Source organism: Hippopotamus amphibius, chromosome 16 (assembly GCF_030028045.1).
Source record: "Hippopotamus amphibius kiboko isolate mHipAmp2 chromosome 16, mHipAmp2.hap2, whole genome shotgun sequence".
In the NCBI taxonomy this organism is placed as follows: Eukaryota; Metazoa; Chordata; class Mammalia; order Artiodactyla; family Hippopotamidae; genus Hippopotamus; species Hippopotamus amphibius.
The window spans coordinates 34,831,008-34,856,103 of NC_080201.1; the positions used below are offsets into that span (position 1 = coordinate 34,831,008).

The 25,096-nt window shown below is 44.3% G+C and overlaps 3 protein-coding genes across 9 annotated transcripts in view; 1 reads left to right on the plus strand and 2 right to left on the minus strand.

Annotated features, from left to right (window-relative positions):
* ADCY7 (adenylate cyclase 7) overlaps nucleotides 1–7,616 on the minus strand; it is a 61,204-nt gene extending 53,588 nt beyond the window's left edge. Inside the window, exon 1 of one of the 3 annotated variants that reach the window (XM_057713055.1) lies at nucleotides 7,594–7,616. The gene's annotated coding sequence lies outside the window, so the exon portion shown is untranslated. Of the gene's footprint in view, nucleotides 1–5,883; nucleotides 5,941–6,468; nucleotides 6,572–7,593 lie in introns of those variants that run through there. The other 2 variants (XM_057713050.1, XM_057713051.1) reach the window with 2 other exon arrangements.
* Nucleotides 3,155–7,679, plus strand: LOC130838059 (proline-rich protein 2-like). Its single transcript, XM_057710834.1, has 5 exons — nucleotides 3,155–3,330; nucleotides 5,637–6,387; nucleotides 6,496–6,591; nucleotides 7,244–7,425; nucleotides 7,517–7,679. Exons 1-5 carry the CDS (start codon nucleotides 3,155–3,157, stop codon nucleotides 7,677–7,679), a joined length of 1,368 nt encoding a protein of 455 aa, XP_057566817.1.
* A 7,675-nt stretch (nucleotides 7,680–15,354) lies between these two features.
* Nucleotides 15,355–25,096, minus strand: part of TENT4B (terminal nucleotidyltransferase 4B) — a 69,908-nt gene continuing 60,166 nt past the window's right edge. For 3 of the 5 annotated variants that reach the window (XM_057712864.1, XM_057712867.1, XM_057712862.1), the window contains 5 exons: nucleotides 24,902–25,028; nucleotides 24,697–24,800; nucleotides 24,406–24,593; nucleotides 22,501–22,665; nucleotides 18,541–21,312 (listed from right to left, as the gene is read on the minus strand). In XM_057712864.1, coding sequence (XP_057568847.1) covers nucleotides 21,136–21,312; nucleotides 22,501–22,665; nucleotides 24,406–24,593; nucleotides 24,697–24,800; nucleotides 24,902–25,028 — 761 coding nt within the window. In that variant the 3' untranslated portion in view covers nucleotides 18,541–21,135. Of the gene's footprint in view, nucleotides 15,669–18,540; nucleotides 21,313–22,500; nucleotides 22,666–24,405; nucleotides 24,594–24,696; nucleotides 24,801–24,901; nucleotides 25,029–25,096 lie in introns of those variants that run through there. The other 2 variants (XM_057712865.1, XM_057712866.1) reach the window with 2 other exon arrangements.

Genomic DNA, 25,096 nt, shown 5'->3' on the forward strand with positions numbered 1-25,096 from the left:
ACTTTCTCCTCCTCCCCAGCAATGCTGCTCAGAGTCTTGGCCCAGGAGGCAGGAGTTGCCTGGCTGTGGGACTTCTCAAGACCACACTGCCTCTCTGAGCCCCCGTTTCCCCAACTGTCAGACACCAAACCCACCAAGTGAGCACCTCCCACCTCCTCCCGGAGCCCGTTCCCTCCTCTGTGAGATGGGGAAAGAAGGCACCCACAAGGCCACATCAACAATGCCTGCCCAGCCTCCCCCTCCCCCACTCCCTGTGGACTGGTGCCCTCATTTCCAGCCTTTGCTCATTCCTCTGCCTCTTGAGCACCTGGTGACCCTGCACCCAGCGTGGTGGGGAACCAGGGGCATCAGAGGCCAAATGTGGGATGAAACAATCCCCATGACCACATCCCCAGACCTCTACCTGCTCCGGGCGGACAGGCTAGTCCCTCCAATCTTCTGACCACCCTTCAGGAAGGTGGTACAGCCCCATTTTACAGAGGAAGAATCAGAGACTTGGGGAAGAGAAATAATCGCCCACCTACATACACCAAACCAAGATGAAGACTGCAGCCTGTGGGCCCTTCTGTGAGTTCCTCCTACACCCTCCTCATGGGGTATCAGCAAACCCCGCTCTGTACCCCTTCTGAAGAGCCAGGCGCACTGCTTAGGGCTGCAGGCAGGACTAAGGAAGACTAGGAACATGGTAGAATACAGAGGCTGGAGCCACAAAACTTCAGGCTCCTCCTCCTCCTCCCTTGCAGCCCCCAACCCCTCCCCTAGCATACGGCAGGTGCTCAAGTATAGGCTGCGCAAAGGAGGTGCAATGCTGCACCCTCTGGAGGCAGGAGCAGGTGGGGGAGGGGAGAAGCCAAGGTGGGACACCAGGAGGGAGGGGAAAAACCCCAGCCTTGGCCTGATGCCCTGGGATCAGGTATACAATGGCACTCCCCCAGAACAGCAAACTCAGAGCCCCCAGACACCAGATGGGACATCAACCAGCGAGGCTGGCTGGCTGGATGGGGCTATGGCAACCTGGAGGCCCAAGCTCTGCGTAAAGAGGAGCCGCTGCCGAGCTTCAGCCAGTAGCTGCCACAAAGGAATGTGCCCAGTGTTGCAAGCCTTCTGAGTTATCAAAGGAAATCAGAAATCTGAGTTTTTACAGAAATAGACTCACAGACATAGAAAACAAACTTACGGTTACCAAAGAGGAACGGGGGTGGGGGAGTGGATAACTTAGGGGTATGGGATTAACAGATACACACTACTGTACATAAAATAAACAACAAGGATTTACTGCATAGCACTGGGAACTATATTCAATATCTTGCAGTCATCTGTAATGAAAAGCATTTGAAAAGTATGTATTTTTTTAAATTTATATATATGTATAAAATTACATATACATAACTGAAAATATATATATTACATATACCTAACTGAAAACAAAGAAATTTGGGTTTTACATAAAATCTCATGGCTTCAGATGCTGGCAATTAATCCAAAATAAATTTTAAGCAGTTCTATTGATGCTCTGGACTCACTGCTACGTGGCCCTGAGCAAATAACTTAACCTCTCTGGGCTTCAACTGTCATCTGTAAAGTGGAAAAATAACAGAGTATTGGGACGATGAGATAAGACAAAGACATATACTTTGTCCATATTAATGATAATAAAAAGCAACAGTAACAATAACAGCTAATGTTCCCTGAGTGCCAGGCACTGTTCTAAGTTACATGAGTTAATGTCATTTCATTCATACTATTAGATAGGCATTTTTTTAACTTTGTATTTTGAAAGTTTCAAACTTTCAGAAAAGTTACATGAAAACTACAAAGAACTCTCCTATACTTTAATTCAGATTTGCTTATTTGTATCATTTTGTCTCTCTTTATTATCTGTCTATACATACATTTCTCTTTAATATTTGAGAGTGGTCTGCTTATACAGTGAGCCTCTACCCCTAAATACTTCAGTGCATGTTTCCTAAGAATCAGGACCCATATAGTTATCAGGTCATTTAATATTGATACTTTAATCTACAGTCTATATCCAGTTTCATCAGCTATCCTAATAATGTCCTTTATGTAATTTTTTTCAGCCCTGATTCACATACTGCATTTGATTGTCATGTCACTTTGGTCTCTTTTAATCTGGAACTGTTCTTGGCTTTTGAAATAACCATTCTTACTCTTTTTTTTTTTTTTTTTTTGCAACCACTGTGCCACCAGGGAAGTCCCCTGAGATAAGTATTCTTATTCTGTCTCCATTTTATAGATAAGAAACTGAAGCTCAGAGAGGTTAAAGCACCTGCCCAGAGTCACACAGCTAGGAAATGTTGAGCTTGGACTCAAGCCCAAGAGGTTCCCTCCAGAGCGTGTGTTCTTGTCCTCCAGGCATAAAAGCTTGCAAATAATAGCCTTGGTTGTTAATAACTGAAAATAGTGGCTCCCTCTGCAAACAGGTGTTTGGCTGCTCACAGCCACCTCACTCGGCAGGTGGTCATTAACCGAAGGGGTGGCCTCCTGGGCACACACTGGCTGGACCTCCTGCTGCCAGCTCCCCACACTTGGCAATGGCCCAGACCCAATGCCCACCACCTCAACCTGCAGGGCCCCATTCAGATCCCTCTAGACAAGCTGGGCAGTGGGGAGATGGAGGGGATCACAGCACCTGCCCTTCTTTTTACTCTCTTAAAGTGACAGTCCAGGTGCAAATGCCCACGACTCAAAATCAAAGGAAGGCAAATACCCCAGGGACAGAGCCTGAAGTCAAAAGTCTTGGCCCCCAGGCCATGTCCCTGACTGATAAACCATCAGACTGAAAGGGACCCCTGAGGTTAGCTGTCCAAGGGGGGCTGAGCAAATCCTAAGACACATGACAGAGCTGCACTGGACAGAAGGGTTTATAGGAAGAAGGAATAGCAAGAGCAAGGGCTGGAGGTGGGAGTGGAGTTCTCACAGCAGCGAGGACTCAGGACTCCAGGGCATCATGCAACCCCTGTTATGGGCAAAGAGGACCAGGAGGCTGTGGGATGATCCCACAAACCCAGCTTCCTTAGTGAGGACCCACAGGGATGTGGACTCATTCACTCTTCTCTGGCCAAAGTCCCTACCCCCAATTCCAACCCAAGCCAGGCAGTATCAGCTTAAAAAAACTCTCTTTGGTTCCCAGATGGGTGTGGCTCAGGGCCTGGAAGCTGCCACCAACCTTGCCTCCATCACCTCTGACTCCTGTCCACCTGCCAGCCAGACCCCATCAGAGAGCTCTCCAACAGTTGGCTGTGAGCCAGCAGACTTGCAGCGGGAGAGGCGACACTGCCAACAAGAAGCTTTGCAACCAACCAAGAAGTTTGTAACTTCTGCCTAAGTTCCAGGCCATTCTGGAGGCTACTTTGTGCTGAAATGTCTCCAAATCCTGGGACCTTCCCTTTGGACGTCTCACTAAATTTGGAAGTTTACAGACCTCACCTGCAAACCCAATTCCAAGTTTCAGAAGCAGGATGGCTCTGGAAAATTTTCTAGAACAAGTAATAGTTTTGTTTTTCTTCTTCATTGTAGACAATTTTGAAAATACAGAAAGCATGAATAAATAAGAAAACAATCAACAAACGCCCCCAAATATATCCCAATAAAGACCACCCCCCTCCCCCCAAGTTCATCCTTCTAGTGCACATTCTGGCCTGCCTACTCTGTGAGCCTCTCTCTACACAGGTGTTGGGGTCAAGGTGCAACCACTCTGTCGCCCCTATCGGCCAGTGGCTTTACAAGTGCAGTGACCACGCCCACCTCACTTTTCTGCCTCCTGCCCAGGCAGGCCATTCGAGGCTCCCTTGCTAGAATTGGTCACAGAGGCAACATAAGCCACTATCCCCCCAACAGCAGTCCCTCTGAGCCTAGCTACAGAGGAAGCGGATTCAAGAGCAGCAAAACCCCAGAGCATCTGCCATTAACTGGCAGGAACAGGAGGAAGAGACAGGCGGGCAGGCAAGTGGGCAGGCAATGTGTTTTACCTTGAGGGGGATTGAATGGGCCCACTTGAGACTGCCTGCTGGGGTGGGATCAGGCTCCCGATGGGTACTTAGTCAGACTCCACCAGAACCAGGCCAGAACAGGATGGGAAGACCGGAAGGCCAGGCCCTAGTCCCCACTCCAGACCTAACCTGCCTAGACCTTTGATGACTTCAGCTTTCCTACCCCTAAATGGTGCTGATCATTCCGGCCCTAACGAATAGGATCAAACGGTACAAAGCAGGTGCCAGGGCTTTGTAAGCCATCTGACCTCAGAAACTGGAACTCTCCCACCTCTTCCTGCCTTCCTCCATAAAAGGTCCAAGAGCAACCACTCCCGAAAGCCTGAGGGCATCGAGGCCTGATGAAGAAGACAGCATCTGAGGATCCCGAACATTCAGCACTGGAGGAGGCAGCTCCAAAAGGCACCCTGTGGACCCAACTCCACCCCCCCAGACCCAACTGGCCACTCGTGTGGGGCCTCCTCACTATACTGGAGGTCTGGACCCCACAGCTCCAGGTCCACAGCAGGACATGCTCCCCTCCCCTAGGAGGGCACCTGCCCACATCTGAAAGCAGGGACTGAATGCCAGAGGCCCTCATCTCAGAGCCCAGAGCCCCAGCCAGCCAAGTCCCCTCAGCCTCACGTCTTGAGACCATTGCTGTCCTGCTGGTCATTTATTCATTCATTCATTCATTCATTCATGCTTCTGTTGACCACCATCCTGTACCAGGTCTGAGAAGGCTTCAGCCAGCGATGACAGCCCTAAACCTAAGGCCAGCCCAGATCTGGCCGTTCCAGGCACAGCCTAACCACCAAGGGCACCTGTGATCCTCACCTTAAAGGCTCTACTTCTAGTGAAATGGCCCAAACCCTCAGTTTTCAGCTTTGCCTCTGGGACTCACAAAGAACGTGAGTTCTTGGCCTTTGAGGAAGGGGACCCAAGATATAAACCAGGAGAGAGAACAACTCCAGCCCACACTGAGAAAGCCTCCAGCATCTTACCCAAAAACCAGGGATGGTTACCACGCCCTTCATGGAAAAGGTTAGGTTTCGGGATTCCCCCAGTGGGGATCCAAGTCAGAGCAGAAGTCTTACAGGCTCTCCCATCTACACACATCCCCCCGCCCCCGTTACTGGTGAGGGGTCCTGCTCGCTGCGGACTGTGGCTGGACTGCTTCCGACCCCGACCCCTAGTCTTGCCCTTACCTGAGCCTTCTCCCTTTGAGTTATTTTTTACTTTAAACAGCCTATATTGACCTTCCAGGGACCCCTGCTTTGCCTGAGTCTGGGAAATCTGACAAACCAGCCCCTCTTTACCACCATAAGCCCGTGGGCGTTCCAAGAGAGTGGTCGGAGCGGGCCAGACCCGGGGGGCACAGAGCCAACGTCCCTCAGTCTTGTCATCCGGAAAGTGGGGTTGGGCCCCAGTTCCTGCGCTGGGGTCCTGTCTGGGAAACGTCTCCCCGCAGTGCCTGACGGAGGGGGCATTTGAGAAGACCCACCCCAAGCTGGGGCCGGAGAAAGAGCAAGAGCCGGGAACCGGGCGGGGGCGGCTCCGCGGGGCGGGGGGAGGGGCCGTCGGCCGGCCCCACGCCTCTCTCCCCCGCCCCCCACTTCCCCCCGCCCCCCCCCCCCCCCCCAGCTCCCGAGGCCCGGGAAGGCAGGCCGAGCGAGGGGCCCGGCCGCGGCCGCCCGGGGCCACCCGCACCCCTCCGCCCGGGTGCTGCCGGGCGGGCGGGAGACGAGGGAACCGCAGACGCCCCCACGCCGACGCCCTGCCACGCGGGGGGTCCACGGACCCGGCCGGCGGGCGCGTCCCCGGGTCCCGAACCGCGGCGCGCGCCCCCTCGGCCCGGCCCGCCCGCCGCGGCCGCCCGAGCCGCGCTCACCTGCCGCCGCCGCCGCCGCAGCTCCGCTCCCGCTCCGGCCGCCGCCGCCGCCGCCCGAGTGGCCGCGCCGCCGCGGGCGGGCTCGGGCTGCGCGGGCGGGGGCGGCGGAGCGGCCGCAGGCGCCCCCCGCTGGCCGCCCGGCCCAGCCCCGAGCTCCGCGACCCGGGCCCGCGGCCGGGAGGGAGGGCGGCCCCGGCCCCGGCCCCCGGCCCCCGGCCCCCCTCCGGGCGCCGCGTGCCGCCAGGCTGCTCGGGTTTCACCAGAAGCGCCGAAAACGCACGAGCGTCCCGCCGCCGCCGCCGCCTCCCCGCGCGGCTGTGGGAGCGCGCGGCCCGGCCCCCTCGGCACGGGAGCGAGGACGCAGAACCTCCCGAAACACACTTTCTTCCCCGCTGTCCCACACGTGTTCGGACGCGCCGGGTGCAGCCGCACCCCCAGAGGGAGACACTTTCTAGCAAAATCTTTCAGCTGTCTCGGCTCCAGAGCCCCATCCCACCCCCGCCAGTAACGCCCGTTTCTAGAAGCATCCACAGACGGCGGTCTAGTGCCCTCCTGCCAAGATGAGGGACACTAGTCGAAACCTACCGTGTCACTCAGGCCTTAAATTCCTAGGGGGTCCGGCGCGGGGAGCCGCCCCGGCACCCGCGCGAGTCGGCCGTTATTGACCTTCTCCTCTGGCACCGGGAACACCAAAACCCGCCTCAGAAAGTAGGTGTCGTAACCTCGTCGTGACCCCACTCACCGCTGCCTACAACCCAGGGTGGGGCCCCAGAGTTGGCAGCAAAAAAAAAAAAAAAAAAAAAAATGTGTCCTATTTCCGAGGCACCCAGGCTGGGAGAGCAAGAAAGCCCTCCTCTGAGTCACTGCTGGGAGGGACAAAGGAGGCTGACTGAAGGGGTAATCCAGACCAGGAGGGCATTGAACTCACAGACCTGCATGAGTTTCTCCCTTCCCGCTTGTCCAAAGCTCCCTTATGCCCTCCGTGGAATCCCTGGGGCTCCCACTTGGCTGAGAGGAATCACGTGAGCATCTGGTATACCCATTTCTCAGGTCCAACCTCAGAGGCCAGAGCCCCACAGCAAAGATTCCTGGGAATCTGCAGTTTAACGAGCCCCCAGGTGATCCCATGATAAGCAGGTTGATGACCTATGGTCTACTTGGGACCCTGTGATGGAATCCCGGGCCCAGGTACCGCAGCTTACCCCGGGGGGGGGCGGGGGGGGGGAAGAGCCCCTGGATGTGTCACAGCCTTGATCCCGCAGTGGGCCTAGAAGCCAGTCCAGAGGCCACCTACTTTGGAACTATTATGAGGAATCAGATGATAGGACGCTGGGAGGTGAACATCTGATTTCCATTCCAGATTTGGGGCGGAGGAGGGCGGGGGGTAATATCCCAGCTGAGATTTCTGTCCGTCAGCGGCAAGCCCTGCCTGGTCCGTCACCTCCTCGGGCTCCCACAGCCTCTGGGTGTCCAGACGGTGGCCTTTGGCCCCCTGGGCTGGAGCCCTGGTGAGGTCACTGCTGCTTCCCGGGAGTTCACAGGGTAAGATCTTCCCAGCTCCTGGGACTTCCCTCCACAGGAAATGGGAAGCCCTGCAGTGCGCAAGGCAGTGAGCACACCTAATCCTCAGCAGAGCTGACTTCGGAGCTGTGTCCCGCCTACCTCCTGCAGCCCCTCCCCCTCAACCCCCCGGGAAGTCAGGGGACCCACCTGTCTGCCCCAAGGCCTCAAGAACAGCGAGTGCCTCAGCCCTGCGGCAGTGTGTTCTGCTGCAGGAGGTCAGCCCTGGAGAGTGAGGTGGAACCCTGGGCATGGGATGGCCCAGCGGGGGCTTGCGTTCAGCTCTCCCTCCGTTGGCCTCTCCATGCAGAGCGCTAGAAGCCTCCAGCCCTTCAGTGATGTGGGGCGGGGGGGCAGGGAGCAATGGTGTGCGTTCCCACCCTGTCGTGTGTGTCATCTTTATGCAACTCTATGACCAACTGTCTTGACAGCAGACAGGAAAGCAGAGCTGGAGAAAGTGAGTTAAGCATGATGCTTGCAACAGTGCTCGCCATGAACTGCCAGGATAGCTCCATCAGTGCTGTGGTCACCTCAGCAGCAGTCGCCTTCTTGCATACTCAGTCCCCTGTCAGTGATTCTCAGACGGTAGCCAGTATGAGAATCGCCCAGAGGCCTGGTGAAAACACATACTGCCGGGGCCCACTTTGAGTTTCTGATGCAGCAGGTCTGGCGTCGTCACCAAATTTTTACCTTCTACCCAGCCCCCGGGTGATGCCAATGCCAGTGGTCCTCAGGCCAGCCTGTGTGGCAAGGCTCTAAGACACTGGTCTCCAAATATGGTTGGGTCCTATTCCCAGAGATTCTGATCCTGGGGTGGGTCTGCGAATATGCATTTATTAAAAAGCTCAAAGTGAGTTTAGTTCATGACAAGGATGGCATTTGAAATCAGGAAGGGAATACATAGTGTTGGATGAATTGGCTACCATTGAGATTGAGGCAAAACTATTAGATAGCACCTCACACCATGCTAAAACATCAGTAATAACAAGTCAACCAGCAGATTAAGATCTTTGTGTGTGGTAACAAACCTTATAAAAGAAGATATTTTAGTAATTTTGGAGTGGAGAAATCTGCATAGGAAATCAAACCTACACTGAAGGTCTGCAGTTAAAAGTTGAATGTCTCTGTCCAGGAGAGGGGTCTTTGTCCACATCAAGTATGTTTGTGATTTTAATTATCCACTGTGTTGAAAACCTCCAGAGCACATTTGTCTGAAGAGTCCCTCATTAACTGCCCCAGGGGCAGTGTCCCCCACAGAGGGCCTGCGTTGTCTGCTAGAAAACCATTAGCGTTCGTTTCCTGAATGATTTTCTGTGGTAGGCAAACAGTTCAGGGGCCTTGACTTGTGTAGGGAGAAGATTCAAAAACCTAAAATAAATCACTACAAGGGAAGCTATGATTTGCTTATCTCAGCAAACACAACCCGTCTCTTTATCAGGCCAAGCAGGACAGCATGCAAGTTGGTGCTTGTCATTTCGGTCCTGGTACAGCTTCTTCACTCATTGCTACGTGGAGCTGCGTTAGCCTTCTCAGCCAGATGGTCCTTGTCACTTACCCCTAAGGAAGAAGGAGCTTTCTTCTTGCCCTCACTCCCTCCAGTAGCACCTGCCATGGACAGATGCTCTTTGAGTACCTGTGGATGGGCTGTGCAGCCATCAATTTTTGATTGGAGAGGGGATATGTAATTCACAGTAGAAAAACAAAACAATCCAAAGATATGAAGGACTGGAAATCTATCCTCTCCTTCATGCCACTCCCTGAGTTAAGTGATTCTCAAGGCTTGGGTTATACTCTTTCTACACCCTTCTCCTTGGCAAACCCATTTTACATTAGAAAACTTACCGGAACAAATCATTACGCTGTACACCTTTAAACTTATACAGTGCTGTGTGTCGTTGTATCTCAATAAAATTGGGGGGAAATATGGTAGCTTGAACCCATTACCTACTCCTGTTGCTTCCTTACACCTACTAAAACAGCAATGAAAGGATTTTTTAAGGCCCATAAAAATGAAGAAAATGAGAAGGGCAGTAAAGAGCATGAATTTGGAGGTGAGAAGCAAGTGGCCCAGTGGTACTGACTTGGCAGACACGAGAAATTGAATCTTCCACTGGCAGCTGGGAAATAAGACTCAATCCCAATTATCCTGGGGTAAGCTCCAAAGTCTCAGAAAGTGGAAGTGCTGGGTATCTCAGGACACAGGATAGAGCTCAAGTAAAGAAGGTAGGTTGAGAACCTAAAGAGCAATTAAGAATGCCAGTGTCTCCCCCACCCCTGACTACCACCACCCAGCTGAGTACCCCTCCCCACTCAAGCAGAAGTCTGCAGGGTTTTTCTCTGGAAAAGCTAAAACAGTCTCTAGATGGGACCACACCAAGCCCAGATATCGGAAAAGAGAAATTTAAAAGGCAAATTTATAAGGGAAGCTGAGACACACTCCACACCCCAAGGGTGTTGGCAGTCAGACCCTTACTCCCAGGCTGAAGGAATTCTCTGGCGAACCCCTGAAGATCCTCTCCTCTCCCCCATCAAGCCTGATCACCCTCAGAGTCCAGAGCTTCCCACAAGCTTGTTAGGCCCCATTCTTATACATGTGCAGGCAACCAGAAAACACCAGGAATCCAAGGAAAGCCTCTAACTGGAAAAAACAGAGTCTAAGAAAACAAGAGGGGGACAAAAGTTCACAGAGACTATACAGGCAGATGAAAACTATATCATTAATATCTTCAGAGATTCAAAAAATACATTGTAACCATGACATCAAATAGGCTACTATTTTTTGACAAGGAACATCTGAGGGAAAAAACCCTCAAAGGAAAACATGATAGCAGAAATGAAAAGCCAACAGAAACGTTGGATGATAAAGTTGAATAAAACGTCAGAGATGGAAAATAGGGAAGAAGAGATAAGAAAATGAGAGCTCAGTCCAGGAGACACAATATCAGAATAACTGTGGAGTTCCTGAGAAAACAAAAGAAAGGAAGATAAGAACTCAAGATTTCCCAGTACTAAAGGTCATGCGGTGCCTGATCAGAAGGGCCCAGACCATCTAATGCCCAGTACAAGTGACGGAAACAGAACCACCAAATTTCCATAATAGTGAAATTTCAGGCCATTGGGAACCAAAGAGATCTTAAATGTTTCAAGAGGGGGGAAAAAAGGTTACAACCAGGTTTTCTCACAACGGTGGCAGTGATGAAGGAATGCTTTCAAATTCTGAAGGAAAAATGTTTTCCAACCCAGAATTCTATACCCAGCCAAACTATCAGTTGGGCATAAATGAAAAACAAAGACATTTTCAGATGTTTACTGTCTGTGCACCCTTTTTCAGAGTACTGGAATGTGTGCTGAGAGGAGAGAGTTGATCACAAAAAGAGGGAAGCATGGGATACAGAGAACAGGAGCTGCAACACAGTATACGTGATGGGAATGTCCAGGTGGAGATGGGATAGACCAGGGTGATGTGTGCATGGGCACAGCTGGCCAAAGCTCCAGGAAAGACACCTCTGATGCACCTGAGCATTTGGAGAGGCTTAGAAAATTGGCAGAGTTTAGGGTGAATTAACATGGAAAACTAAAAACAAAAAACTCCAGGAAAAACAAAATAACTTGTGCAGAAAAATGAGTCATGTTATCATACAGCTCAGTGGATAAGAACAGCATCTACACAGTCATGATAATGCAACCACTGCATATTGTGGTAAGCAAAATTCAATAGAACTGTGTTGGGAGGTTGGGGCACAGAAGTTCAGGGTTGGTGGGGAGTCAACAGACAATTTCAAGAACAAAAAATCAAGGAGAGCATTAGAGGTATATTATTTAGAGACACAGAGTAAACACTCAACCCCCCACAAAAGTGGGGAGCGAGAAAGCAGGGGGAGGGAATGGGAGACAAACTTTTAGAACTATTTGTTTTAAACTATAAGAAAACTGCTGCTCCGTCCCTATCCACCTGCTTTTCACTTTCTTGGCAGGGCCCAGCCCAACCACCTAGGGCTCCCTCATGCCGGCCTGGCTGCCTTACACACTCCTATCTCCACAGACTGTTTTGTTCCTTTCCCCCTTCACTTGGGTCTTCCTGTGATGTCTGGCCTACGTATGTGAAAGCACTGGTTTCTCGAATTGGATTTTAAAAAACAAAGATGCGTGATGTAATCACTTTTCAACTATTTCGAGTGCTTGCACAAACCTACATTCCTGAAGATACCTGCTGAGTGATTTAAGTACAAAGTGGTTTGCAACCCAAATTGAGCAATAGCTGTTTTGATTATAGATTGACACACCATTTGATTAGGCCACTTGATACTTTTAACCCTCTCCTTTCCCTTCATTTTAATGTTGGCATTAAACATTGACATTTTTTGGAAAAAATAAAAAAATTAAAAATAAATTTAAAAAAATAAATTAAAAAAAATTGACATTTTTATCTCTGATGGGTTTCTCTTCAACAGCATTTTAATCCTGGGTTTTCAAATTGGAGTTAGTTACTTGCTTTAGAAACACACATATAACACAAACGTATGCTGTTTCCCAAACATTATTTCCCATATCAGTTTGGGTTGTTGATGAAAAAAATTTAATAGTCAACCTAAGAAAGAAATGGTAAATTTTATTTGGGCCAAACTGAGGATTATAACCCAGGAGACAGTCTCTCGGAGAGCTCTGCGAACTGTACGGAAGAGGTAAGGGTGGGGAGGCCAGTATAGGTGTGATTTTGGCGAGGGGTGTGTGTGCGAGCAAGCACACACCTCGGTCGCTGGCTGGTGCTAGCCACGAGGAACAAGCGTCGTCGCTAATGGTTTTTTAAGTATGGGAAGATACAAGAAACTGAGTTCATAAAATTTTCTCCTGCAAATATTAACTATCCGAGGGCCAGTCTATCAGTTTTCTCAGAGCACAAAGTGCCTCATCCTGATCTTCACCCTGAACTCCTTTCAGGGTGTACTGGGGGTCCGCAGCTGCAGGGGCTAAGGACTGGATGGTGGGCAACATTCTTCATTTGACAACCCCTCGCCTTTTGGTCTTAATTTTGACTAAGTTTTGGGAAGCATTTCATGACCAATTTGTCCCAAGAATGCTTGTTCCCAGGTCAGGCAAGGATTTTGTTGATAGGCCACTCAATTTGCTATTACCAGACTAGGCCCTGTTAACAGTAGCCAAAAGCCTCTGGACCGCCTGTCTTACTAGTCTGTTACGGTCCAGGAAATGGTTCCCTCTTATTGCTTCTGCCTACATCTAGAGTTACACTGTTACAATCATTATCTTATATATTTGATCAAGTTGTCTAATCACCATTAATTTTATCTGAGGCTCCGTCACACATTGGTAATGTAAGACACAATAATCTTGTAAAATAGGCAGAATACAAGTAATATAGCTAGTAACATTAATAAGGTCATAAGTATTTAAGAACTTCTATTAGGTGCAGACTGGTATCTCCCCAGGTCATCTGACCAGTCTGTTCTGCACCAATTGCTATCTTTAAGGGAAATGATACACTGGCATTGTACATAAAGTTCACCAGATGTCTGCATGTATAAGGTTATTATGACCCCTTACAGGATAGAGAAAGGAATGTTATTTTCTAAGGAGTTACATGGCTGGTACCAGGAGGAGAAAAATTGATCTTTATGCTTGAGCAGGTACTTCTGCCATTGGGGAGGGCTCATTAATGCAAAATGCAGATGCGCAGTGCACACTAGAGGGGAGGGAGGAGGCCCAAACAGGCAGAGAAAAGTTTTATTTTTAAATTGTCTTATGTGAATTTTTATTTCATCCGTGTTTTTAAATGGTTTTCTTAGATAAGCAAGAATTGTAAAGCATTTTTCTTATAAAGTGAAAATGGTCCCAATTTAAAAGCCAGAGTTGTTGCATTCTTAACTTAACCTGGTAAATAGAGAATATCTCATCAGACTTTACTGAATGTAGCATGAACAGAGATCAGAGCAGAAATTCTACAATCAGCCTAAGAAAGTGATTTCAAGGAAAGTACCTCTTTAGAAAATGATAGCTCCTAAAGATTAGGGAGATCACCATCTGCAACTTTCCACAGCTACCGTTCATCCTTTTTCCAACAAATATTTTCCAGCAGATTTTTCCAATAAAATCCAAGGCAGTTCTCTGCCTTCTTTTGACCCGAATAGCTGGATCTTTGTCCTGCCAGAGTTCCCTCTCTGGGCTCACTGTACAATGCATTCTACTTTAAGACAGATAACTTATTTTTAGAGAGAATTTTACGGTTGTTCCTGCTACACTTATTAACAGGTCTTAAAAGATTAAGTTAGGGGGCAGGTGGAAATGATCAATACAACTAATATTTTTTCCAGGGCAATTTTTTACATGGAAATACAGAAAAAAGTAGCAGGGTACATTTTCAGACAACCATGTTGCATTTATAACATTTAAGTCCTAGCAAAAATATCAAAAAGCAACTCGTGAAAATTCACCTAAACGATAAAACTGGGGGACACTTTTTTCTCAGTAAAAGTTCAGAAGGAAAGAGACATCAAACAGCCATACTTTATAAAACCCCTATTCAAGTTGTCCTGAAAAGTGCTGGACATTTATTTCATAAGTGCTTACTGGCTTATAAGAGCCTTGGGGTATCTGCATGTGAACTTACCAAAGCTACATGCAAGCAGATGTCAGCATATAAAAAGGAATGAAGTAGATGTGTATGTGTACTGACATGGAAAGATCTCTCTATATGGTAGGGGATTTGCAGAATACTACAGAATGATACCACTCATGTCCAAGGGGAAAAGACCCCTCTGAAATTATATTTGTGCAGATATGTTTATGCATGGAAACGCATTTTTTAAAATCTAGAAGTGTACATCCCAAAATATTAAAGCAGCTGGCTCTAACATTAAAGGGTTAAGAGGGTGAAGGGTAACTAACTCCTTTTATGTAGATATCTTTACATATTACATTTCTTCACAATGGAACATACATTCATATATTAGTTGAGAAATTAAGTAAATTCACTGTGTCTGGGTATATGCACAAAATTGTCCTGTATATTGTTAATTTTCTAATTTACTTTGAGAAATTTCTGGGATGCTATTTAACAGGATTATACTTCATTGCTTTTTTAAAGAGAACATTTCCAGTAAATGTGTAAAAGGTGAACAAAAGAAATCAGGCTGGAGTGGGCAGTCTGGTTTTACCAGCCAGTTGCCTACAGACTGCTGAGCTACTCTTCACCTGAAACCAAGCTTGTAATTATCCTGAAGCAAACAAGCCAGGATTTTCCCCACCACCACTCAGCTGGGTTCCAGGCAAGCACCACTGGTCCATATTACAGGAGTGCCAGCTCTACTCCCTGGGTGAGCAGAATTCTGAACACATGCTTCAGTTGCACTTGATTATTAACCCTGCTTCTCTCTGTTCTTTGGAGAACCTAACATTTTCATTACTCTATTGTAAGAGTCTGTGTAATCTGCTCCACTGAACATATGGTATCTCAATTTTTAGTACAGCAAGCACAACCCCTTACATTAAAGCAAAGGATAAAACTGGGTTGATATTTGCAAATATTCAAATTCAAGGGAGTCAGTTCCCACAGGCTTGCAATGGCTATGGGGAGGCCAAAAGGATATCTTTGGCTAGAACATGGGTAGGAGGGAAAAAAAGAAAAAAAGAAAAGCATCTTCAAGCATCTTCCATTCCACTGCTGGCATTTAAAAAAATGAAAACCCACAGAAATACTATCGGTACAGATACAAGAAAACCTCTTACCAGCCTTAATTGGGCTGTCCTTAGAATTACAAGATAATTTTTTTTGAAGTAGCTATTCAAGTCTTACATAAAGGCTCATACCAGAGGTTCTGAAGATAAATCAAAGCACAAAACCTTTATTGAATTGCAGATTATGAATAATAAACCCAATGGTAAGCACTGGGGGCGGATGTGTGTAGAAATGCAATTTATAAAATTTTTAAGGCAAACAATTGACATCTTTGAAGAAATCGTCATTAGCTTTAAAAAAAAAAAAAAAAAAGCTTCCAGATGTGCAATTCATTCATAGCATTGGTAACTGGTGCCCAGTGACATGACCTCAGGACATGCTGAGATTTCATAAATCATTTGTTATCAAATCTCTTTTTCTGGTAAATTCCTTAGTGCCTCTGCAGCAGTAACTAGACAAGATTGGAAAGCTTTCAAGATGATTCAAACCTCCAGCACCTCACAGGAGTCCGCATTTCTTAACACAGAAGGCAATGCTAATCAAAGAAGGAAATAAATAAAAGATTATTAAAAACAAACAGGTTCATCAAACTGCTAAATATATACATATATCTATGTACATTCCACTAAAAAATATTCATCTCAATAGTCTTTCACGTTTCCTATCCAGACCCTACACTGGCTGCCACCTAACTTCTCATCTTTCACACCACATAAGAGGGTGCTTGTTAGTAGTGAGTACAGTGTGAAGACTCTGATATTTGTAACAAATCTTTGAATTGTTTTAGCATCACAGGACTTTCAAAAGACTTCTTTTTAAAGTGACTGAAAATTTCAATATGTAAACATCAGAGAGAGGGTATCTTAAATTTCAGAGATTATTTTTAGGGACAAAGAGACATACTATGACAAGTCGCAACCAAGTATAAAAGGTAATATGAAATGATTTAGGGAACAGCTATGAGTTGCACAGAACCCAAGGGGAAAGATGAAGAGAAATTTAAACTCAAAGAAAGTGGCTGATAACCAGCAAACCTCATTCTCTTTAAGGGTATGGCAGACTAATTCATAAGAGACAAGGACTAAACTTCACCAAGTTACTGGTTTTAGAGAATGCTTCTCCTAGGCCTTTCTTCTCCCCTCCCCACCCACCCCACCAGTGGGTAACGACGAGCTTGCTTTACTTCATAATCTCCCGTTACCACAGGACCTTTAAGATAAAACAACACTCCTAACAAATTCATCCAGACTGTTTCCTTAGTGGAGACCTTCCCTGTAATCAGGACACGTAGAAGCTGCTGCAACGAAAAGAAGCCGTGGCTGTGTGGAACCAAAAGGACTTAAAAGGCAAAATTAAGATGATGTGCAAATACCAATCAACACGTTTGCTGAAATACACAAAATGAGAACACCTGACTTCCCTGTTAGCATCTCTTCTTACTGACATGGCTAACATTTCTCTCGGTAAATCCAGGAGATACCTCAAGTTTTTAGTCATCAAAGGGGATGCACTTATCTCCACCTCTCTGGTTCAACCTCCTTCTAAAGTGTTACCTCCTTCAGGCTAGCGGACTATGGACTAGGCTAAACTTAAAGTTAATAAGGCACATACTCAAGTATGTAAAGGCCAAATGCTCAGAAAAAAACAAAAACAAAACCCCAGCCTGACAGAAGCAAAACAAACATGAGCACATTAGCAGTTTATTAGCTAAACACTGTCCTTAAGTAAATATTTAGCTCTGGATATCAAACAGATCAGCAGACTTTATAAGCATTTCCTCTGGGTAATAATTTTGTCAACATTCAATGTATACAGGTATTTAGTTCATTCTCTTTGAAGAAAAAAAGTTGCTTAAAGTGTAAAGTCAAGTCAGCTCACAAGAAGATGGTCGAGAAAAAGGCTTCTGGGTGACGCAGTTTTCAAGTCATGCAAATCTCCGCGGTAAAATTTGGAGATTAGTTACTACTAAGATTGTTTCTTAGTTATGGTAACTATCAAGAAGCATATTAAAATTTGTTCTTTAACATCATCCCACCCATAAATGTTCTGACAAAAATGCAGGCAGTTAAGAGACTTGAGGTTTAGAAACTGAGACAAGGTAAAGACACCAATTCCAAGGAATTACTTACATATATCTTTGCTTCCACTTCAATGCTACATATTTCACTAGATGAACTATGTCACTGATGAAAATTAGGATAAAGTAACTACTAAATATAACTTTCCTACTCAGACTTAATAAAGTCATTTATTGAATATTCTGCTTACAAAATATGAGAATATCGCTTTCCATTAATTCCGTTTAATCAGAGTAAGAACTGATGGATAAGTATAAACTCTTCTGTTAATTTTGACATTTTAATACTTATCACAGCAAAATTGGGAGTATCTTTTTTATAGTTTACCATCTAATGCTTGAAAAGTTAACTGAGAAGCAACTAATTTCCTATCAACATTCCGAGCTATGGACTGAAACACTAAGACATCAACAGCAGGTGATAATTGAGGGAACTGATTGGTTTCAAACTTTAGATCAATATTAAAGTTGAGAAGATATGTCATGAACAATAAAAATATCAGCAAAACTTATAATACCTGATAATGGTGATTCCTAGGGATTTCTACAGAGCAAGCTACAAAACTACATCCTAATCATCGGGGAGGTCTTTGCAATGAATACATGTCACAGCAATAGGGTCCTGCAGTTCAGAGCAGTCATATTCTGGTGACCCACCCATAGTACAGAACCCCCAAACGCTAGGCTGTAGGTTAAGGCAAATACAATGGACACTCACCATCCATATCATGGGGGAGGGAATGAAAAGAAAACACATGGAGCTCTAAGACTCCAAAGGAAAAAAGACTATTAAAAACGCTCTCCCTACCGCACATGTTTTGCTCTGTGAAAACTTTTTCCAGGAATATCTGGAGCCAGAGCAAATAACTTAAACGTTAACGAGAGGCTCGAAATGCAAGTAAAGGTAAAACACTCAAAACAGGACAAAAATACAATATGGTCAACTGTTGAAGGGCAACTACATGCAAAACCAGTAGATCCCACAGATCAAAGCTAGATTTGCAAGCCATGCACAACATCTCCAAACAAATCAAAGACACTAAAAACTGGGCACCTTCATGGACACCTTAAAGCTGGAAGAAAAAATGCATTAAACTTTATCATCAAAGCATAACAACTCAGGTTTTGTGCTGACACCTCTTTGACCCATCAGTACCTCTAAAAACCAGTATTTAAAGGTTTATTATGACTTTTTTAAGGAGCTTCCACACCAACCAGGTACGCATAGGTGACGACCAGAGAACTGTCACCGCAGTGAGGCAGAATCTGTAAAGTCCCATTCAACCACTACGAGCAAAGGAAAGGCCATGACTCGTGGATGTGGATGGACTATAATATTTAAATGGCACGTTTCTGACATAGTCACAAAATTTTTATAGAAAGCATTTAAACTCAAAAAAGACACGAGTCAAATACAGAGATGAAATGTACAAAACAAATAAGCAGGCAAACTAAAAGTTCTTGAAAGTATTTTACTTCAGGTTGAAAAATGAACAGCTTCCACACCGTTCATTGCAAGATACACAGTATTCACGAATACAATGCTGGTCATTTGAGGAAAGGTACACACCTCAATTTCTCCTTCATGCTTTTCTTTTAGAAAGATACTGTTTACCAAAAAGAAACGTCAGCAGTACAGGAAAAACTATTTTCCCAATAAATTTACGAAAACCTAAGATTCCCAATGGAATCAAGATTATCTTCCCGCTACCACCACCTTAATATAATCACATGCTTATTGAAACACTAATATCTGCACCCTAAGAGTACATTTACTTTCAACAATGAGGGTGATTCTTTAAAAAAAAAAAAACTTCAGTGTGGTAAATGTAACATGGATCTCTGCAAGTATTAAGTGTCTGAAATAGGCAGCTAATACTGGATTTAATATTATTTTATAAATAATTGTTCCCTTAGCAGTAAACATAACTCTACACATTCACAATAGTCCTAGAAAATAAATACTGTGATTATGCACAATATGTTATGACAAACTAGCTCCAAAAAACAAAAGCTCAACATCTTGATAAAAATTCTGATCAGAATAAAATGTGACTCTAAAATTTAAAACATTGTCAAAATAACATCACATTTAAAATCTTCCACGGTTTACACAAGTATTATGAATTTCCAGTTTTGGAACACATTTTTCCGTTGTGAATTAAAATACGAACATATTGAAAACTTAATTTCAGTGATGACATCAGTTTTGGTCTTATTTTAGCATTATTTTCTTTATAAAAAGTTGCACTAAGTGTCCATTAATGGTCTGATTGGTCTTCAGTATTTCATAAATGTATATAAAAGAAATTCCTAAAAGCCAATAGTACTTTATATGTATATATTTATAAAAGAATCTCATCTCAGAAATGGCTGTACTTAACAGAGCCACACACACTGATGCTAAACATAAGAGCGTTCGCCTTGAAAGAAAGCATTTTCAGAAACGTCACTTACATTCTATTCAATATTCCCAACCGAGTTTCAAACTCAGCATGTGATGAATAACAGAATTATACATCTCATTTGCACTCAAAACTGACCACAACCAAAATTTACAGTATGATTGAAACAAGCCAATGTTTAAAAAAGTTTTAATTAAAGATTAACAATTCCATGAAAGGAGAGGATAAAGAATGGGATGACAAGAAGTATTTGGTCTTAATAAGGCAATACAAAATAGATCCATTATCAAAGACCATTTAATTTTTAAAGATCAACAATACCAAAAGCATAAAGTGGAGTATAAGAAAATAGTTTTTTATAAGTATGATTTAATTAAAGCTGTTTACAGTTATTCTCTCCCACAGTAGTTAAGCATGAATTTAAAAAAGAATAAGAGATGAGAAAAACAAGCACACGCAGCACACAGGGTTAGAGAAGCCAGCATGCAAAGTCTGTGGAACTCGAGGTTTCACTGCAACAGGAATGGGACCAGATGCGGGTGGCCTTTTTTTTTTTTTTCCTATTAGGAAGAAAAGAAAAAAAAAAAAAAAGACTGCAAAGGAAACAAACACAAAGTCATGTAATTGCCCACTGTCCAAGACGACAGCACTATAGAAAACAGTTGCAAGTTAATTCTTAGAGATGACTAGAGATTTTTTCAGTGTTTACACAAAAGTACATAGTACGTATTTTTTTCCTTTTTACAAAATAAAATAAACATCATTTGCCACCATAACCTTTTCTTTAGAGAGGAAAATTTTTGCAGCAGGTCACAAGGGTTCTATTAAGTCATTTCAATGCTGAGGAAACAAATTCAGTAATAGAACTAATCACTTCCCTATAGATGGATGTTAAGATGACAATTCAGATTATTTTTCAAACTAATCCTGAGAAAAATCTGTTTACAATTTAAACAGTAATGTTATGTAAAAAGTATTAACAAATCCACTATTACAAATATCAATTTTCCTATATGGTCATCTATATATACACACAATAAAATGGTAAATATATGCAAAAATATTAAAAAAAAAAAAAAAAAACATGCACAGATCACTTTCCCCTTTGAAATCTGGACTTCCTATAAGATACCTGTGTTTTCCTTCCCCACCCCATCCTCTGAAATTGTTTCTTGTTTCTATCACCCTACCCCACACTGAATACTATTCCCTATAACTCTGCATAAAGCCAATGAGAAATAGATTTATTTTACATTCAAGCTTTAAATCTTAAAATGACCCTGTTATAGCATATGACTTATCAAATGAGCAGCCTTTTTTTTTTCCCCTTTTTTGCTTGCTTTTTGTTTTTGCAGTTGTCAGTCTTCATGATCCATTCCGTGGCGAGCTGGGAAAAAACGCAGTTGCTAAATCAACGTCTGAACAGTGTAAGGCTCCCGAATGTCTCCCAGGAGTCCCTATCCAACTGTCCTGAGCATGAGATCATTGCACACAGAAGACAGTCCATCGTACAATGCCGACTATCTACAAAGGTCTGAGAGGGGGGCGTCCCTCTTGTGTTTCCTCTTTTTGCCATGGTAATACTGATTATTTGATTTGCCTTGATGTTGTTTGTTTGTCATCAAGGAACCATGGCTTGTTTGGGTTGTACCTTGGAAGCCTTTGCTGGAAGAACGAAAGAGCCTTGCTGATCCATGCTGCAGAGAAGGAAAGCGGTCAAAAAGACATCAGTGTTGCAGATTCAACAGAGCACTCGCTAAGACCTGCCTCAGGGAGCTTTCATAGCTAGGAATATGCTGACTTATCTAGCAGGCAGAAAACAATGCTACAGGGGTTAACTCCCTTGGGCTCTAAAACTTTTACATTATTTTTTGATGGAAATATCAAAAAGCACAGACCACTTCTGTTAAGAAGAAGCCTTGCCATCTTAACAGAGTACATGGAATGTAAGACTCTTCTTAAGGAACCTATCAACTAACATACCACATAATAAAGGGCATTACTGGGAGAAGCTGTTAGACATGCAGGTGTGCTGCCAGGTCAGGGGTCATCAAGGCCGGCCACTCCTTTCCTGCTATCACATGTCACTTTAATTGCCATTTCTAAACGAGTCTGTGTTTGGCACACATGACTAAAGCTGTACAGGTAAAGTGGGTTCCGCGAGTCCTCACACCTGAGGTGACTGACATAACAGTCAATCTCTACTGCCAAGGGGCCTTCTCCAGGGCCCCTGATGTACTGGGAGAGGGTGTGATGGCCTTAGGCCAGAGGCCAGTATGAAATGGCCTCCTCCCCTCATTTTGCTTCATTGCTCATCATGAATTACATTCTAGGCAACTGGAAAGCTTACAACAGGGTGTCTCTGTGGCCTTTTTAAGTCAAAGCTAATCAGCTGACCATGGCTGACTGCTGTCTGATCACTTCAACAAAGGCAACTAGGTATTGAATATTAAAACAAAAAAAGGATGTGCTATTCCCAGATGTGCACACACTGCAATGAGGTCATGCAAAAACTTCACGTGAGTTTACTTCAAGTACAATTAAACCTTTTTATAACTTGAAGCAATTTTTTTTTTAATGCTGAATCTGTAATAAGGTGGGTTGGCTGGGACATGTTCAAGAACCAGTCGCTAGATTCCCACAAAGGCTTATGCTACAATGGCGTCTCACAAAGATCCTCAGGACATCCCGTTACTAGAAGCACTGTCGTGCTCTGGAACCTCTTAGAACAAAGTACATTTGTTCTTTAACCTAGAGCTTTCTTCGAACCCATAATGTATATGTGTGTGTATGTATGTATGTGTATGTATGTATGTATATGTATGTAAAAAACTCTAAATATTCTATATTGAATACTAACAATCAAAAACACAAATTCCACACACCTGGGATTTGTTGGTGCTGTTGGGTGTGTTAGTGGTCTGGGTGCTCTGCATTTTCCCACCTGCCTGAGAGGACTCCAAGGACACATCCTGCGACCCGACCCGGTTCCCAGTGGACGGGCGGCAGAGCAGCTGTTTCGGGGTTTTGCATGGTGTCGCATCGGAATCCTAACACAAGTCATATGAATTAGAACGTGACACAGTCATCATTTAGACATTCAATATTAAGAAAGGAAAACAACTTCAGCTAAGTGCTCTCTGGACTAAGTCTAATAAACATTTGGGAGTTAAAGGAAGCACACTGAGGAATTTACAAAATTAATTGCTTAAGTTTTCCTCCAAACACTTAAAGTGGCTTATTTTATCAGAGGGCTTCTGTTCATTGTGAAATCCACTGCCCACGCCTGACCTTGTTAATCGGCCTTGAAGGAGCTCACAGAGGTCCAAGTTTATCTGCATTTTTATTTACAGAAAATGAACCATGGTATAGTGGGACGAGCACGGTAAAGAGTGAGGACCTGGGTCCCTGTCCCTGATTCAAGGTCTTCAACCAAACACAAAACAATCACTTTATAAGGCTCAGTCTCTGAGAGTCTGCAACGACAAACCAGTGCTCCCTCCAACCAAACACACTGAGTGGAGAGGACTCCCCAGAGACACTGGGCTGAGCACCACCTGCTTCTGGGCTGCTTGGGCCATGACTGCTACTCCTTCCTCAGGTCTACCCTTCACCCTCACACTTGCCCCGCATTTCGGAGACACATATTCTCAGTCCCCAGTGCTCCCTCTCAAGGCCATCTCTGCTTCCGCCCCTCTGTGTCTGTGACACCTAGCTCAGCATTCTGTCCTCCACAGCTCTGCTCTAGGAACCAGAAGAGCACACAGGTAGATTCTGCATGTGAGGGTTTGACTTCATTATGATAAACGGTCATCAGCAACAACAAGAAACTGTCTCTTCCATATTTAGATTATTTTATGTCATACACTTAATAAAGTCAATAAAGCCCATTTTATTAGTAGGTCTCAATTTTAAGTAAACTCAAAATTAACTCTGATGAGGATAAGTAAGTGTAGGTATAATTGATACTAAAAAATTCAATCAGGATAGGGCAGAAAGTAGACTAGGGATTTCCAGGGCATGGGGGGACAGAAGAAATTAGAGGCTGCTAATAGGTTTCTTTTGGGGGGTGATGGAAATGTCCTGGAATTAGATAGTGGTGATAGCTGCACAATATTATAAATACGCTAAAAAAAAAAAAACCAGTTAATTGTACATTTCTAAATGGAAAACAAGAGAGTATATATCCCCCTTATATAAAATTTTGAAACAGACAAAACTGACCTATGGTATTAGAAAATCATAACAGTGGTTACTCTGAGGGCAAGATTGGGAATTTACTCTAAAACATCAAGAGGGAAGTCTCTGGGGTCATGGTACTAGTCTATATCTTGATAGGACTTGGGGTTACACGTGTGTATGCATTTGTTAAAATTTAGAAAATGTATAATTAAGATTTCCTTATATGTTAATTTTCTATCAAAAGAAAAAACTGGACGACAATGAACTGTGGTTAATGGTGAGCACACAACAGTACTTTGTGGGGAGTGTGCTAATGTCTGCGACACTGAAATGTATCAAAGAATAAGATGAACTGGTGAATGAATGGGTAAGTGTGATAAGAATCTAGTGGTGGTGCGTCATAGGGATGGTCACTAAAACTCTTTCACTTCTTGCTGTATGCTTGAAAACTTTAACACAATGTTGAGAAAAAATACAATCATTAAAGATATTAAAATTTCCCAGGAACAAATAAGAAAATGAGTTAGCCTTGGCTCTCTAGACAGAATTGTCCCCAACAACAGAACTCCTTAGGGTCTAGGTTTAAAAAACTACGTCTCCATACTTACAACATCACTAGAGCTGGACTGTGTGGCAGAAGAGGAAGACACTGGACCTGATGAAGAGTTTGAAGAGTGTTTACTAATAGATTCCGAAGTTTTACTTCTACATTTTCCAAGGGCTTCATTTTCTTCAGATAGATTATTATTACATTTATCTAACTGCTGAGTATCTACTATCAAGGTAACACCATTTCCTGAAAAAGTGGCAAAAGATTGGAAAACGTTTCTTCCCATTAAGCACACACAACACAGAAAAGCCTCTAATACTCAGTCAATCAATCAATGAAAAACTCTTACCATTGCATGAAGGCTCAGGCCTACTCTGTAAGCCCCACTGCTTTGATATCCAATCTCTATATGTGGCAACTTCATCTGTTACTCTAATTATTCTACCTAATATGCTGCAAGTGTTTAAAAAAAAAAGAGGGGAGGTACATTAATTTGAAGATAAGAAGCCACAACCAATTTTGACCCAATGGGCTGATTTTAGTTAAACTTTTACCTCTCCGTTTCGTTGTTGGGATAGTACTTTGCTATTGGCGAAACAGCATGACTCAAAACAACGTAGGCATAATCAAAGGCCTGCTTCACCTGCATGGCCCCATAGGAACTCCTTCCAACATCATTACCTTTAAAAGAAATATATACACAAGATATTAAAATTTACCGTGGCTTAACATGAACCAAATGTTCAGGA